The 13,773-nt window shown below is 42.7% G+C and overlaps 2 protein-coding genes across 2 annotated transcripts in view; one reads left to right on the top strand and one right to left on the bottom strand.

Annotated features, from left to right (window-relative positions):
* The first annotated feature begins 11 nt into the window (after window positions 1-11).
* Window positions 12-5,141, top strand: JKAMP (JNK1/MAPK8 associated membrane protein). The gene is made up of 7 exons (XM_068947393.1): window positions 12-188; window positions 515-606; window positions 1,353-1,507; window positions 2,460-2,666; window positions 3,300-3,481; window positions 4,184-4,260; window positions 4,576-5,141. The coding sequence occupies exons 1-7, from the start codon at window positions 125-127 to the stop codon at window positions 4,792-4,794; spliced, it is 996 nt and encodes a 331-aa protein (XP_068803494.1). The 5' UTR covers window positions 12-124; the 3' UTR covers window positions 4,795-5,141.
* Window positions 5,142-6,950: 1,809 nt separating this feature from the next.
* CCDC175 (coiled-coil domain containing 175) overlaps window positions 6,951-13,773 on the bottom strand; it is a 30,889-nt gene continuing 24,066 nt past the window's right edge. Inside the window, exons 14-19 of the mRNA XM_068947647.1 lie at window positions 12,221-12,359; window positions 11,853-11,932; window positions 10,247-10,399; window positions 8,936-9,038; window positions 8,775-8,818; window positions 6,951-8,419 (exon numbers count right to left, since the gene is read on the bottom strand). Coding sequence (XP_068803748.1) covers window positions 7,946-8,419; window positions 8,775-8,818; window positions 8,936-9,038; window positions 10,247-10,399; window positions 11,853-11,932; window positions 12,221-12,359 — 993 coding nt within the window. The 3' untranslated portion in view covers window positions 6,951-7,945. The remainder of the gene's footprint in view (window positions 8,420-8,774; window positions 8,819-8,935; window positions 9,039-10,246; window positions 10,400-11,852; window positions 11,933-12,220; window positions 12,360-13,773) is intronic.

The following is a 13,773-nucleotide window of genomic DNA, read 5'->3' as shown; positions in this document are numbered from 1 at the left end:
CCCCGCGTGGCAGCCGCCCCTCGAGCAATGGCCACGCCCCCCCGGCGGGCCGGCCCGCTCCGATTGAGCGAGGGCAGGGCGGGGCGCTTAGGCGGGTTTTCCGCGTCGGAAGGGGAAGTGACGTATGCGGAAGTGCCTCGGAGGAGCTGGAGGGGTGGTTGCCAGGTTACCGAGGATGATCCGTGCCGGTAGGGCGGTGATGAGGGCTGTCCCCGGCGGGGCCGCGCCGGCTCGGGGAGGGGTTGGGGGTGCCGTCCCCGGCGGGGCCGCGCCGGCTCGGGGAGGGGTTGGGGGTGCCGTCCCCGGCGGGGCCGCGCCGGCTCGGGGAGGGGTTGGGGGTGCCGTCCCCGGCGGGGCTGCGCCGGTTGGGGGGGGGTGCTGCCATACTGGTTTGGGGAGGGGGGGCTCCCTCACTGCTCTCGGTCCCGGGGAGCCGCTGCCGGCCGTGCCGGGCCCGGGGGGTCTGGCGCGGCGCGGGAGGGCTGCGGTAGCGGGGTCCGTGCTCTCCCCGCAGCTGTGGACATCCAGCCCGCCTGCCTCGGGCTGTACTGCGGCCGGACCGTGCTGTCGGTGAACGGCTCCCTGGAGAGCTACGGGGAATGCGGGGTAAGTGCGGGACGGTAGGGCAGATGTGGAGGCTGAAGCAGGTCCTGGGTAACTGGGATTATGGGGTTGCAGCTCACTGTTGGCTTTATCCCTCTGGCATCCCCGAGGAAGGAGGTCGAGATGAAGGCTATGAAGGGAGGCTGGAGCTCTGTGCAGCTCCCTTCGAGCTGCTGGGGGAAGGCCCTCCTGGGGGGTACTGAAGGCTTGGTGAGAAACAGGAGTCAAGCCAAGCGAGCAGGTTGCGGAAGGTGGAAGAAGACTTGTTGGTATGGAGAACTGTGTTAAAAGCCGTGGACTCCTTGAGGAGAGTGGTGTGCTGGTCCTGAGCTTTTACTAGGAAGAGATCTCTGGAGATTGCGCAGTGGTTTTAAAGGAGTGCAAGGAAGGGTGGCATCCAAGGAGGGTGGAGGTTGGAGTGAACCACAAGAAAAATTCTGGGACAGGGGTTGTGAGTGGCCTGATGAGTAAGTTTAGTAATGAAAGGGAGATGTAGTGGCAGCTGGAGAGAAAAACGAGTCTAGGATGAAGCGTTTTAGGATGAATTGTGTTTGTTTATGTTAAGAAGTAAGGGCTAGAGAGTGCAAGACTAGTACAAGCTGGAGAAATTATTGAGGTTGATGTTTGATTTTTAAAAAGTCTGAAAAACGTCATGTCCCGGTCTTACTTCAAGCTGTTTTTCCAGCAGTTGGAATTATTGGCTATTGGTACTTGGATGCATTGTAAATACAGTCTTTTGCTTTTTGTAGGTATGTCCTAGAGGACAAAGAACTGATGACAACAAAATCTGTCGTGAATGTATGGAATCTCCAGACCGCTATGACTGGCTATACCTTGGCTTTATGGCCATGCTTCCCCTGGTTTTACACTGGTTCTTTATTGAATGGTATTCGGGAAAAAAGAGGTTAGTATACTCTTCCTTTGTTGTTTTTTTTTTTTTTTTTTTAAGAAATCTCGTAATCGTATGTGATCGGTCTGAGATGCTGAATGGAATTCACCAGCAGTTCAAGCTGTTAGTTGCAGTGAGGCAGTAGCACCTCAGCTTTGAGTGTGCCAGAGGGCACATATGGGCCCACGAAGGCACGTGCTTAGTTGTGTAAGATATTTCAATTGGTCTAGAGCTCTTCCTCTGCCATTTCAAAAAATAATCGAATTTTCTTATTTATATGGAGGGGAAAAAACGCCTCTTTTTTTTCTGTTTACTCTTTTTACAAGGATGATGCAAGATGTTTCGCATTTTGATAAATATCCCCTTTATGAATCAGTTATGGAATCTATTCATTTTAAATATTGATAAAGTCCTTGATTCTCTCAAAGGGAGTCCTTCACATATAGGAGTTAAAAGCTAGTATTGTGCCATGCTTTTGTGATACCTTCATTTCATGTTTCCACAAGTGGCAATGAGACTTCTTCCTGACCGAGCATCTCCTGAGCATAGCAGAATCTGGATTGTTTATAATTTGTATATGAGAGAGATGTTGCATTAGAAGTTACTTCTCGTGCAGAATCTTAACTGCTAGCCATTGTTCTGTGGCATCATTAATATATCCAGGACAGTACTTTTTGCGATAGTTTGATCTTATTTTTTGCTAGCTATGGTACAGCAAGCTTTCATTTAAGAAGCTGGAATGATGTAAAATCACATTTTATCCGCTAAATCATCTGATGTATTGTGTGTTAGTTTTTGCATTCAGCTTAGAAAACCTCATTTTTTATTCAAGCAGGTTCATCCTATCCTCAGTCACAGTGACTATTAACTCTGTAGAAGGTTCTACACTGTATGGATCTTCACTCATCATTCAGATTTACTTTAGCGGTAGCAAAATAGTAGTAAATCTCTCTTTCTTCTTCCATAGTTCCAGTGCACTGTTCCAGCACATCACTGCCTTATTTGAGTGCAGTACTGCAGCAATTTTTACACTGCTCGTGAGTGAACCAATTGGCTCTCTGTATATCCGTTCCTGCAAGGTAAAGAAGCTTTCGGACTGGTATACGATGCTTTACAATCCAAGTCCTGATTACATCACCACAGTGCACTGCACTCATGAAGCAGTCTATCCTCTGTGAGTACAAGGGCTGTTGTACTCGTATCTGTCACGTTCCTTTGTACAAGTTTGTTTCTACCAATATACGTTATTTTCAAAGCTGCAGAAAGTGTTTGGAAATACGTAACTTGGACCAATGAGTATCAAACACCTTGAAGTCTTTCGATTCGTTGAGCTGTCTTGTGTGTGGAGCACCTAACAACTTTCTGAATCAGAACAAACCAGCTATCTAGCAGTCTCTGTTTCTGTGTTTTTCTGTTGCTACACCCTGACTATGCAGGGGAAGTCCATTCTGTCACGAGCTGCTGACATGATTGCAATTGCTGGTGTTCTTACAGATGATGGAAACTTCACAGAAAAGTGTCCCAGGGAGCTTTTGTGATCAGCTGCTTTCTTGCTGCCAAAGAAGGTCTAGACTATTTGGCTATTAAACATAAGACTCATTTTTGCTCCCATCTTTGTTACACCTTGGCTGTTTGACCTAGGAAGAGTCAGTTGTCTTTCTGTGACTGTATATTCCTCTCCGGTAACATCCTTAAACTGTAAATTCTTTAGAATTGACTCTCTCTAATCCCAAATTTCCTAGATCTGAGCAAATCTGCAGGACATAAAAAAACTGCAAATTTTAACTAATCTCTCTTTTATTTGCAGGTACACAATTGTGTTTATATACTATGCCTTCTGTCTTGTGTTAATGATGCTACTTCGACCTCTTCTGGTTAAGAAAATTGCCTGTGGTTTAGGAAAGTCTGATCGGTTTAAAAGCATTTATGCAGCACTCTATTTCTTCCCTATCCTCACTGTGCTTCAGGCGGTTGGAGGAGGCCTGCTCTGTGAGTTCTCTGCTTGTAACACTAAACAAAAGTATCCATAGTCACACGTTAATAGATGACTTAAGGAGGGGGAGTGGAGAGACTTTTGCTTTGCAAGTGAGGGTATTTTTAAGGTTATTGTGGATTTCGAGGTATCTTACCTGAAAAGACTGCTCATTAGTAGGCTTTCCTAAGGAGGCTCCTGGTCATCAGTGCTTTCCCTCTGCTTGTGCTGCTAGAAGTTGTCCCTTTTTCCAAAAGGAAGTGGAAGGGGGTATGAACAGAAACTGAATGCTTCTCTTAGAAGGAGTTAATTTCACTGTCTTCTAAGGTAGAGTGCATCTAACTTCAGAAACAGAGCAAAGTGCAAGTTTGGGGAATTAGCTGGCCTTTGGTTTAGCTTCTGGCATATTTGTCAAATGGGAGGAGACAGGTCCCCACTCAGCCAGACTGTTTGTTTTCCTATTTTCAATCAGTGATTTAAGTGTACAGTAACTCTAACTAGAAATATTAGCATCATTTGCACTTTTTAAATTACAGCTGACTAGAGCATGGAGTAGTCATGCTTGGCTGACCCTTTTTGTTGTATGTTTGATACGATGCTAACAGGTAGGCTACAGTAGCTTAGTTTACTTCACATCTTTGGTTATATGTGGAACAATGATGCACATTTCAGCAGAGATCATACTTTTTCCTTCTAAAATGCTCAATGTTTGCCTCTAGATTATGCCTTCCCATATATCATACTGGTGTTATCTTTGGTTACACTGGCTGTGTACATGTCTGCTTCTGAAGTGGAGGTAGGTGAACATGTTTTTCCTGTTAAAACTCATAATATAAAAATACTTAAATGAGTAGAGGCTTTGTCTCTTGCATTTTCTCCGCAGCGTATTCTGTATTTAAGTCTCTTCCTTTATGACTTCTTCTCTTAGCCGGAGGAAGTTCTTGCAAGATTTTTATCTTGTGGTGTGCTGAGAAACTATATTATATACTGGAAAGGCTCAAACCCAGGGGGCTTCATGCAGCATCTCTGTACACTACCTGTAGTTTCTCTTAAACATCAGATACTTGGTAACGGGATAAATGCTAACAGGATACTGTGTTTATTTTGCAAGTCTTTCAAGGATCTTCTTGTCAGGAAGAAAAGGCTCGTTGTCCTCTTCAGCCACTGGTTAATTCATGCCTATGGAATCATTTCCATTTCCAAACTGGATAAGCTTGAGCAGGACCTCCCCTTGCTGGCATTGGTACCTGCTCCTGCCCTCTTCTACTTACTGACTGCAAAGTATACTGAGCCATCACGCATACTCTCGGAAGGTGGAAATGGACATTAAAGGGAGCCTCTGCCAACAATGCTGACCTAATCTGGATCAAGCAAAGTCTAGTGCTTGTTATGCGTTTGAAGACTTCTGTTTTAAAAGAAGTTTTTTGTGTACAAAACTTCAAAGTGAAACACTTCTGAGTGAGTCTGTGGAATACTAAAAAGCTGCACTTTTTATTCTTCATAAATACCTTATATAGATCAAAGGGAACGTCTTTGTATCTGTTTATCACTGTGAATCTGTATAAAAGCTTGTGCACATTCTAGTACAGTTATTTGCTTGTATATGTTTATTTCCTAATACAGTATTTTAGATGTTGTTTGAATAAAACAATAACAGAACTTGGTTCTGTCATCAGATTTTCTAGCTTCTGTTAACAACCATGCGGAACTATTGTCCTCCTGAGACCGAGAAGAGAAGAGTTTACATAGGTAGAGCTAGACAACAGTACTTTGCCAGATGATCAAACAAACAAAAAAAAAAACCCTCTAGCTTCTCCTCACCTATTCTTCACCCCGCTTTGCTGGCAAGGAGAGGAAATGCATTGTGAAGTTGTCTAAAGTATATTTTATATTCTGTGTACTTGGTTCAGGTATGGAGACTTCCTCCTGACTGAGTAATAGCATCCTTTCCCACTAAAGTCATTTTCTTACACTCCTACAGTGTAAGAAAACTACAGTTTTTCTCTTCCCAATAGCCTAAAACGTCTGTCAACAAACCACTTGCTGCAGGTGAGCCTGTGTCGCATCTGGTAGTTATGTATGGATATGTCTACCTCTTTCAGCACAGTCACCTTAGCTACTGCTGTAGGAAAGCGTCATGCCTGTTTGGTCAGTTTGTTAGCGGTGCCAAGAGTTCACAACTTCTGCTCTGTTTTTTTTTTTTTCAACCGGATCAGTCTGAGTGGCCAGAGCAGTAGCCACAGTGCAACAGCAGCTGTGGTCATACAGGGATGAGATTTAGCAGCTGAGAAAGGAGAAGAATAACTGCATCTTAGGCATAAATGCTATCCCAGATCTTTACACAATATCGCTATTGGAATGCTATAAACACCCTGAATGACAATGTAGTAGTAGGAGGTCTAGACGATGTGAGCAGCCTTGAGGGTAATTTAAACCCCAATATAGGCAAAGAAAAAATAGGGCAGATTTAAAAAAATAAATAAAAAGGAGAGACTTTGTCTCCTTGAGGAGACGTCATCACTCTAATACCCTCCTAATGTTTCTCTATATTCCTGAAGATCTATATACTTCCATGAACACCTTGATATGAATCGCTAACCTAAAAAAGACCGGGAGCATGAAACAGATGGCTATTTGTTCTTCTCATGTATTGAATAGCAACTGAATCCAGATACTTCAGGGTAACCAACACAATATTTAGCTTATTTTGCTCCAGTAACTAATAGCAGTGTTTCCAATGGCTTTGTCAAACAGTCAGAGATGGAGGGAATAGTAACAAAAAAGGTTTATTTCCTCCTCTTAAACTTATTTTACTTTATGGATCATTGGGTATAGCAGTACAAATACCAGCTTATCTTTCCATATTTAAATGTGTAAGTAACGCCTTTCATATTGTATTATCTCTCTACATTACTATGGACAAACCACTTAAAAGTAAAGGAACAGTGCAAAGGGATAGCACCTGCAGGCAGCTCAGGGGGGTTAGTCTGAGTGTTCTCTCAGCTGGTCTACCTCGAGATGTCGCTGTCCTCTGTTCAACAGCTAAGCGCTTTCCCAGTAGATGGTTTAATTTTGTTAAATGTGATCTCTCTTTCCTTGGTTCTTTGGAATGCCAGCTAACAGACAGGTTCAGTGTGTCTAAAAAATAGTGCACAAACAAAACAAATCCTGCATGCAGGAACAAGGTTTTATTTAGAGATTAAGGAAGTAATTGAGCTCCTTAAGGAAATCAAACAAATTCTGCCTATACTGCTACATAAAAAAATGTAATTTGCAGACACACAAATCTAGAGGACAGTTCTAAAAAGACAGTCTTATAATACTCACTCATAATAGGGTCTTTAATACTCACATATTAAAATACCCATTTCCAGTAACTGACAGTTTCATAGGCATATTTTTCTTTAAAATGTCCTTAGCAGTTTTGTGCCTGTATCTGCACACGGTTGCCACATCAGTACATGTGCAGTGGGTAAGTGCATTCTGGGCATGGACAATGTGTACTGTGTTTAAAAGTTAGGCTATATATTGTTTTTAAAAAGAAAAGTAACAACAAATCTCAGGTAAAAGTTAGCTGTAGAGACGAGTACAGCTACTGATAGGTGTAGAGAGGTGTAGAATCATATTAATTTTAAAGGTCCAAGAAGCAGAGAGTCTAATATAAACAGAGCTTACAGGAACCCAGTGCACTGTATGGACCATGCTTGGCATAACCAAATGTTTGCCTTTCCTTCTGGGCGCCAATATTTTAGTCTTCAGCAGAACCTGAAACGTAAAATACAAATTAATAAACTTTTCGTCACCTGCTCTCACTAGTATTAAAAAAAAAAGTGCAATGACAGTCACAGTGTGTTAGGCAGATTTAGCTAAATAAATACAAATCTTTTTCAATAACCAATACATATTTTTGTGTAGGTGCTTTATCTAGAAGCCTGACTTGTACCTTTCACACAGAAAATGATACCGGCACTGAGTCTCTTCACCATGCCTCTCCTCTCCCTGGCTTCCTTCCAGGGAGATTCCTTCCTCACCCCTCTCCCTGACTTCCTGGCACATTACCCAGCCCCAAGGATTTCAAAGCAGCTTGAATGCCGTAACCCTTCAGCTTTACAACACAATTAAAAGACAGAGTCTGTAACAAGACTGTAGTCACACAGAGACCAAACCTGTGACTCATTACAGATTAAAAACTCTCTGAACTAGCTCTCTGAAAGCTGAAGTCTGCAGGGTCTGAGTTAAAAAGAGGACCTGAAGCAAGTGATTTTGCTTGTATGAGCCTAGGGCCCCTGTGTCCTGTCATCCTCCAAGACAGCAGTATAAAATATCGTTGATTTAAATGGAAACAGCAGTACAAATTGCCCACATATAAAATGCTAGACGCCATAAACATTAATTAACCATGCAGTCCTACAGCGATAACCACACAACAACAAACTGCAGGAGCTAGGGTTTGATAGCTTTATTTATCCTTTGTGGAAAAGCTAATGTATAATTCTGCAAAGATCAATGACACTCAGAGTATTTTCTGCAGCCCCCTCACTGTCATTGTCACAAAAGTGAAGGAAGTGGAAATTCAAGATAATTAATAATATTCGGGCTGTGTTATAAGGCATGCCTAATTCTGCTAATAAATGCATCAGCTTTTCCACTGTGCCTGTAAGTGCAGATCTGCAAATAAGAGTGATCTGGTATAACACAGCTTTACTACTATTTTCTAACAAGCTGCTAAAATGAACACATTCATCAGAAGTCCAAAAGAGCAGAACAGGAAAAGAATAAGTTTGGTGTATCTTACGGTGATCCACTCTGGGGTTTTTTTCAACTAGAGAATCAAGTCCTTCCAATTTGTTTTGTAGCCTGCTATTAATATCACCGATCTTCTTCTCTCGTTGTTGGATTTTTGTTATTAGAGCTGTCACTGCTTTTAGTATTTCCCGCTCATTCTCCAAAAATTCCTGTAATGAGAAAAAGTAGAATTTCTTTTTTCTTAAAAATAAAAAATTCATAAACTTGTTTTGTTTATCTTGTTTTTCCATAGCTTCCTTGGCCACCAAACCTGTAGCTCTGCTGGAAGCTTTTCATTAACTACCTGATGCTGGCATACAGCAGCTAAAGAACATAAGTTTAATACGTTTCCCCTGTATGACTTCAAACAGTGTAGTGCCATGTCTGCAGGATGAAATTTTATTTTTGACATGCTGGGCAGAGCATTTACACAAAGCAGTAGCCGTATTTGCAGTATGAAATTTTATTTTGAGATGGTAAGCAAAGCATTAATGCAAAATAGTAGCATACAAAACTGAAATTCACCTTTTGCATAGAGCTGTCCTCTGACCATCCCTTCAGAAGAAGATCTGCAAGAGAGTCAAAAGTTAAAACATGGTAGGGAGCTCTGCAAAGAAGACATAAGGGCTCAAATATATTCTTACAAAATACCATTTTTTGTTCTGAAATATTTATTAACATGTTACCATGAAGCACTGCTAGGTCATTCAGGATTTTGGTTGTTGCTGACTTGTGGTTTTCTGCTTCAGAATTCATTGCAAAAATATCTTCTTTTATCTGTGCATTGCACTGTGAAAAAATAATTACAGCCAAATACTTGTCACAGTTTAGCATTAACGTTAAACATTAAAGTTTCTAAAATAGCTTCTAAACGAATAGTTTCACTGTTTCTAAAAAGAGCAGAAAGAAGAAATAGGTCCTTTGGTATCTAAGCCTAGTCATTTCCAGTGAGGATTCAGCACCTAAATGCTTATAGACCACTTCCGTAAAAGTGGGAACTGGATGCCAAAATCAAATCCTTAATCAGGATGGACGTGCCCCAAAACTGTATTGCTTCAGTCCAGAGATGGCTGTACCAGGGAAAGGACACAGGCTTCTTCACTCACCAGAGTCAACAGGAAAGTAAATGTCTACATAATTAAAGCGGGTTTGCTTCCCTGCAGTCTTGCTGAGAGCAGCTGACCGGGGGGCCTATTTGTTGAGTGGCTGCTGAAGACGTTATTATCCTTGTTTAACCCTCTCTGATTTACAGTGTTTCTCCTATCATGATACAAATATCATATAGTTACAGAATAATTTTGATTGGAAAGGGCACTAGGAGGTCATCTGGTACAACCCACTACTCAAAGCAGAACCAGCTTTGACATTAGATCAGGTTCCTCCGGCAACCTCCAGCCAGAGGCGGAGGTCCCACAGCCTCTCTGAGTGCCTGCTGGTGTTTAACCGTACACTGTTCTGAGGGCAAGAGCTCACCATCTACTTCACTTAGGAAGCTACACCCCATCACTTAGCTGGTTACGGGCCTTCTGGCAGTGAGCACAACAGCTGTCAACACCACACTTTTGGGGGAAAAAAAAACAGTAAAGCAGCCGCCCTAGAACAGGGTCATAAGCCCGTAAGGATGAACCTGGCACTTGCTCATGCTGTTTCCAAACAGCACAGGCCTAGTCCACATCTCATTTCCATCTCAGCCCTCTTCACGAGGCAGGAAGGCCTTTTCCTACAGTCCCAGACTGAATGCAGCACAGTACTTTCCCACTCAGTCTGGAAAGATTCCTAATTATAGGATAATGTCTTAGGGAGACGACTTGCCCTGGGATCTTCCTCTCCGTTGTCCTCTAAAGTCAGCTGCTCCCCACACGTTCATTTAAAAGGACATTTGTGGTTTGTGATGTTTACATTTAATCATCTTTCAGTGCTAGTTCACTGTGTGAAATGAAAAGTGAACAGAGATTTTCATATTGAGAAGGAACACTGTCAGCCCTCAATATACTCACTAATTTTAATCTGCAGTTCTCAGTGTTCACGATGTCGAGTTTTCTGTTGATCTCATAGATGTCTCTTTCCAGCCACTTCATACTCTCTGTATGATTTTTCAGCTGGCCAAATGCAGTGTCACGCTTGATCCGCAATTCATTCCTCAGCTCCAGCTGTAAACAAACCCTTTAGTGCTGACGGTCTTAACTCTATATAGGATTTTTGTCCCCTAATTAAACAAACTGAGAAGGGTTTTTGCTATGTGGTACCTTTCGTTAAAAAATTTCAAAGGGCCGCCTGAGATAGGTATCTAAGCCCTCTTGGCAATGAGAAGAAAGAGATACAGAGAGGGGGAGCAATTGCTCACAGTCCAAAAGAAAGGAATCAGCTCTGACATGAAGTGACCTCCCCACCATAGGGCCACCTCAATGGCAGAAATACCACATTTCTGTCCCTGGATGTTCAAGTGTACACAAGTGTTTTTGCACTGTACTGCTGGGTTGGAGAAATAGGTCTCCTTTCTCTGAACCAGGGACAGTTTCTGTGCTGCTGTCTCTTCTGCGGAGCAGTCACCAGAGAGATTTGCCTATGTATCAGGCCACTTGAACCTGAGTCTTCCAGTCTGATCTGCATCACAACAGAGTCCACCTTTATGTAGTTCATTGAGTACCTTTCATACGAAGCAGTTATGGACTTCTCAGTAACTAAAAACCTTTCATTCTTCCCATTAACACCAGAAGACTCAACTATACACTTTTGCTACCTAGAAATTTTGTTCTGGCAGGGGAACAAAAAGTGAAAGGAATCTGATTGCGTGCCTAGGACGTACAGCCCTGCTGGAACATGCTCTGGCTAGGCTGCCTGATGCACAGCAGTCCTAGACAAATGGCCATGGTACATACTGAGACTGTTTGTGTGTGCACACACACAAAAATGTAAAAATGGCCACCACGGGCACAGCCGATCTCAAATGCACTGTGGCTGCTGCGCTCAGGTTCATTGACTGCAGCAGGTCTGAGTGGGGCGGACAGGCAGACACACTGTGCGAGCTCTGTAGGGACTCTCTGGCTGGGGAACAGTAGATCCACCATGCCTAAGACTTTTTGAACCACTCCCACAACTATACAATTTCCTCTCTCCTCACACTGGTGCTAATTAAAATGCCTGAAGTCAGAGATAAGGAAGATAGGTAAAGAGGCAAGGGTACAGAAAGGCTTTTCAAATGCGAGTTACTGAAGTGGCAGAAACTCCCGCCCCAGCAGTATCAAGCATCTGAATGGGAGCAGGTTCACAAGGGGCCTTCCTTCACTTGAGTAATCCCTCGGCTTCTTTTTGGCCTGCTCACATGCCTGAGGGATGCAAAATCAAGCATAAGGGCAGCTTGCTACAAATGCTGGGCCACAAGCTGAGCTGTGCTAGGAGGCATGCCCCAGGCAGGAACCCCCTACACAAAGCAGCTGTGGAACCGAACACGAGATCTCAGAAGCACAAGACCAGAGCGGAAGGTACACCCCAACCTTCAACCTGTCACCCCCAGTTTCCATGGATGCCTGTTCTTTACTGCGAGGGGATAAAGGTGACAGTGGGAACTTCATAGAAAATTTAAGCTAAGTTTCAAGCTGTTACCGTGTCCTCCTTGAGCTTCCCAGTAGTCTTGATTGACTGCTCAATGGCTCTTCTGGCTTTTATCTCTTCATTTTTCTTTTCTAAAAAGCAGGAAAAGGGTTTTTAGTGTAATGACTGAACATTAAAGTTAGGCTGTTCTAAGGAAAACTAGATTCTGTCAGTAAGTGATCTGTTTAACATGTGTGGCATTTTATTCAAATATTCCCAATTTATGTTATAGCCATGCCTAGAGATTCCAGTTGTTTCAAAGAGCTCAGTTTCTGCTTGCTTCACTGTTTACCTGAACCACAGCCAAAGGACTACGGTAAAAATGCTTTCTGAAAAGCAAGAGAAAGCCCCACTCTGCAGAGAAGCTACCTAATACTTACTTAAAAATGTTTTCCTGAGTTCTTCGTATTTTGTATGCTTCTCTTCTAATTCTCTCTGGGTTTCTTCCAAGGTTAGTTTGCTTATGTTTAATTCTTGCTCTTTTTGATGCAGATTCTCAGTTGCAGTTTTGAAGTCATTCTTTAATGAAAATAAATACTAATCACAGAATGGCCAAGGTTGGAAGGGACCTCTGGAGATCATCTAGTCCGACCCCCCTGCTCAAGCAGGGTCACCTAGAGCATGTTGCACAGGATCGCGTCCAGGCGAGTTTTGAATATCTCCAGAGAAGGAGCCTCCACCACCTCTCTGGGCAACCTGCTCCAGCGCTCAGTCGCCCTCACAGGAAAGAAGTTTTTCCTCATGTTCGGACAGAACTTCCTGTGTTTCAGTTTGTGCCTGCTGCCTCTTGTTCTATTGCCGGGCACCACTGAGAAGAGTCTGGCCCTAGACAACAATCTATCTAAACAGCATTTAATGCATAAATAATTCAATGTGTCCAGAAGAAAAAACATAGGAAATAAGACTGGAAGTGATCCCAAGAGGTCATCTTAGTCCATCCATCTGCTCTACAGAAGGATCAATTAGACCTAAGTACCCATGACAGATGTTTGATCTATCCTTAGAAACTCCAGCAATAGAGATACCATATCTCAGACAATTGATTTCAGGGTTTTACTAATTTTGCTATCTGCGCTGTCAACATTTTCTTAAGGATGAACTTTTTCTTAAGTTAAACCTACTCTGTTCCCTGTTATTTGTCTCCTCTCAAGTGGACGTGGAGAAAAGTTTATCATCTTGCGATATATCTTTTATACATTTGGAGGTTACTACCGTGTCTTCTCTTAGTTTGCTCTATTTTAAATGGAAAAGCTACACATTTCTTCAATTTTTCTTCTAATCACTTTTACTGAACTCATTTCAGCTCTCCAAATGATCCGCATCCTTCTTTAAATGAGGGATCAAAACCTGACACTGTTCACCAGTTGTGTCTTGCCAAAATCGGATAGAGCAGAAAACCTACTTCACATGTCTCGCCATGCTATATACCTCTTCACACAGACTGGTTTTGTGATTGCTTTTTACCACTACATATCATTGTTCAACTTGACAGCTTTAGTCCTAGTTACCACTGCTAGGGTTAAAGACTCCCTGCCTGCTGGACTTGTACAGACAACTGTTTCTACCTAAGCACACAGATTTGTATTTTCTATGTCTCTCCTATGTCTCTCCTCCCCCCTCCTCCTTTTTTTCCAAATTACTTCTCCAATTTGCTAAAATCATTCTGAATTCTAGTTCTACCCTCCAGAGGGTGCTCCCAGTCCTATCTTGTTTGCAACCTGCACATACGATAAGCATTCTCTCTATCCTATCCTCTAAGTTATTAAGGAAAATACAGGTTAGCTCCAGTCTGAGAATAGACTCCCTCAAACCAACTGGGTTCTTTATTCTGTTTTGGCAGTAAACTATTATCTAGGATGATTTTTCCAACTGTTCTTGTACTAAGGAGTCTTCAGCCTGCAAAAGAGAGAACTGAAAGGACATACAATAAATG

The sequence above is a fragment of the Struthio camelus genome, chromosome 5 (genome assembly GCF_040807025.1).
Source record: "Struthio camelus isolate bStrCam1 chromosome 5, bStrCam1.hap1, whole genome shotgun sequence".
Taxonomy (NCBI): domain Eukaryota; kingdom Metazoa; phylum Chordata; class Aves; order Struthioniformes; family Struthionidae; genus Struthio; species Struthio camelus.
The sequence above is the reverse complement of the archived record's forward strand: the minus strand, read 5'-3'. Positions and strand labels throughout refer to the sequence as shown.

What these genes read in the sequence shown, in the direction of transcription:
- JKAMP (XM_068947393.1), top strand. Translation starts at nt 125, where the DNA reads ATGCGGAAGTGCCTCGGAGGAGCTGGAGGGGTGGTTGCCAGGTTACCG. An exon ending in CATGAAGCAGTCTATCCTCT is followed by an intron (nt 2,667 to 3,299) that starts GTGAGTACAAGG and finishes TTTTATTTGCAG; the next exon opens with GTACACAATTGTGTTTATAT. An exon ending in TGTCTGCTTCTGAAGTGGAG is followed by an intron (nt 4,261 to 4,575) that starts GTAGGTGAACAT and finishes TTATTTTGCAAG; the next exon opens with TCTTTCAAGGATCTTCTTGT.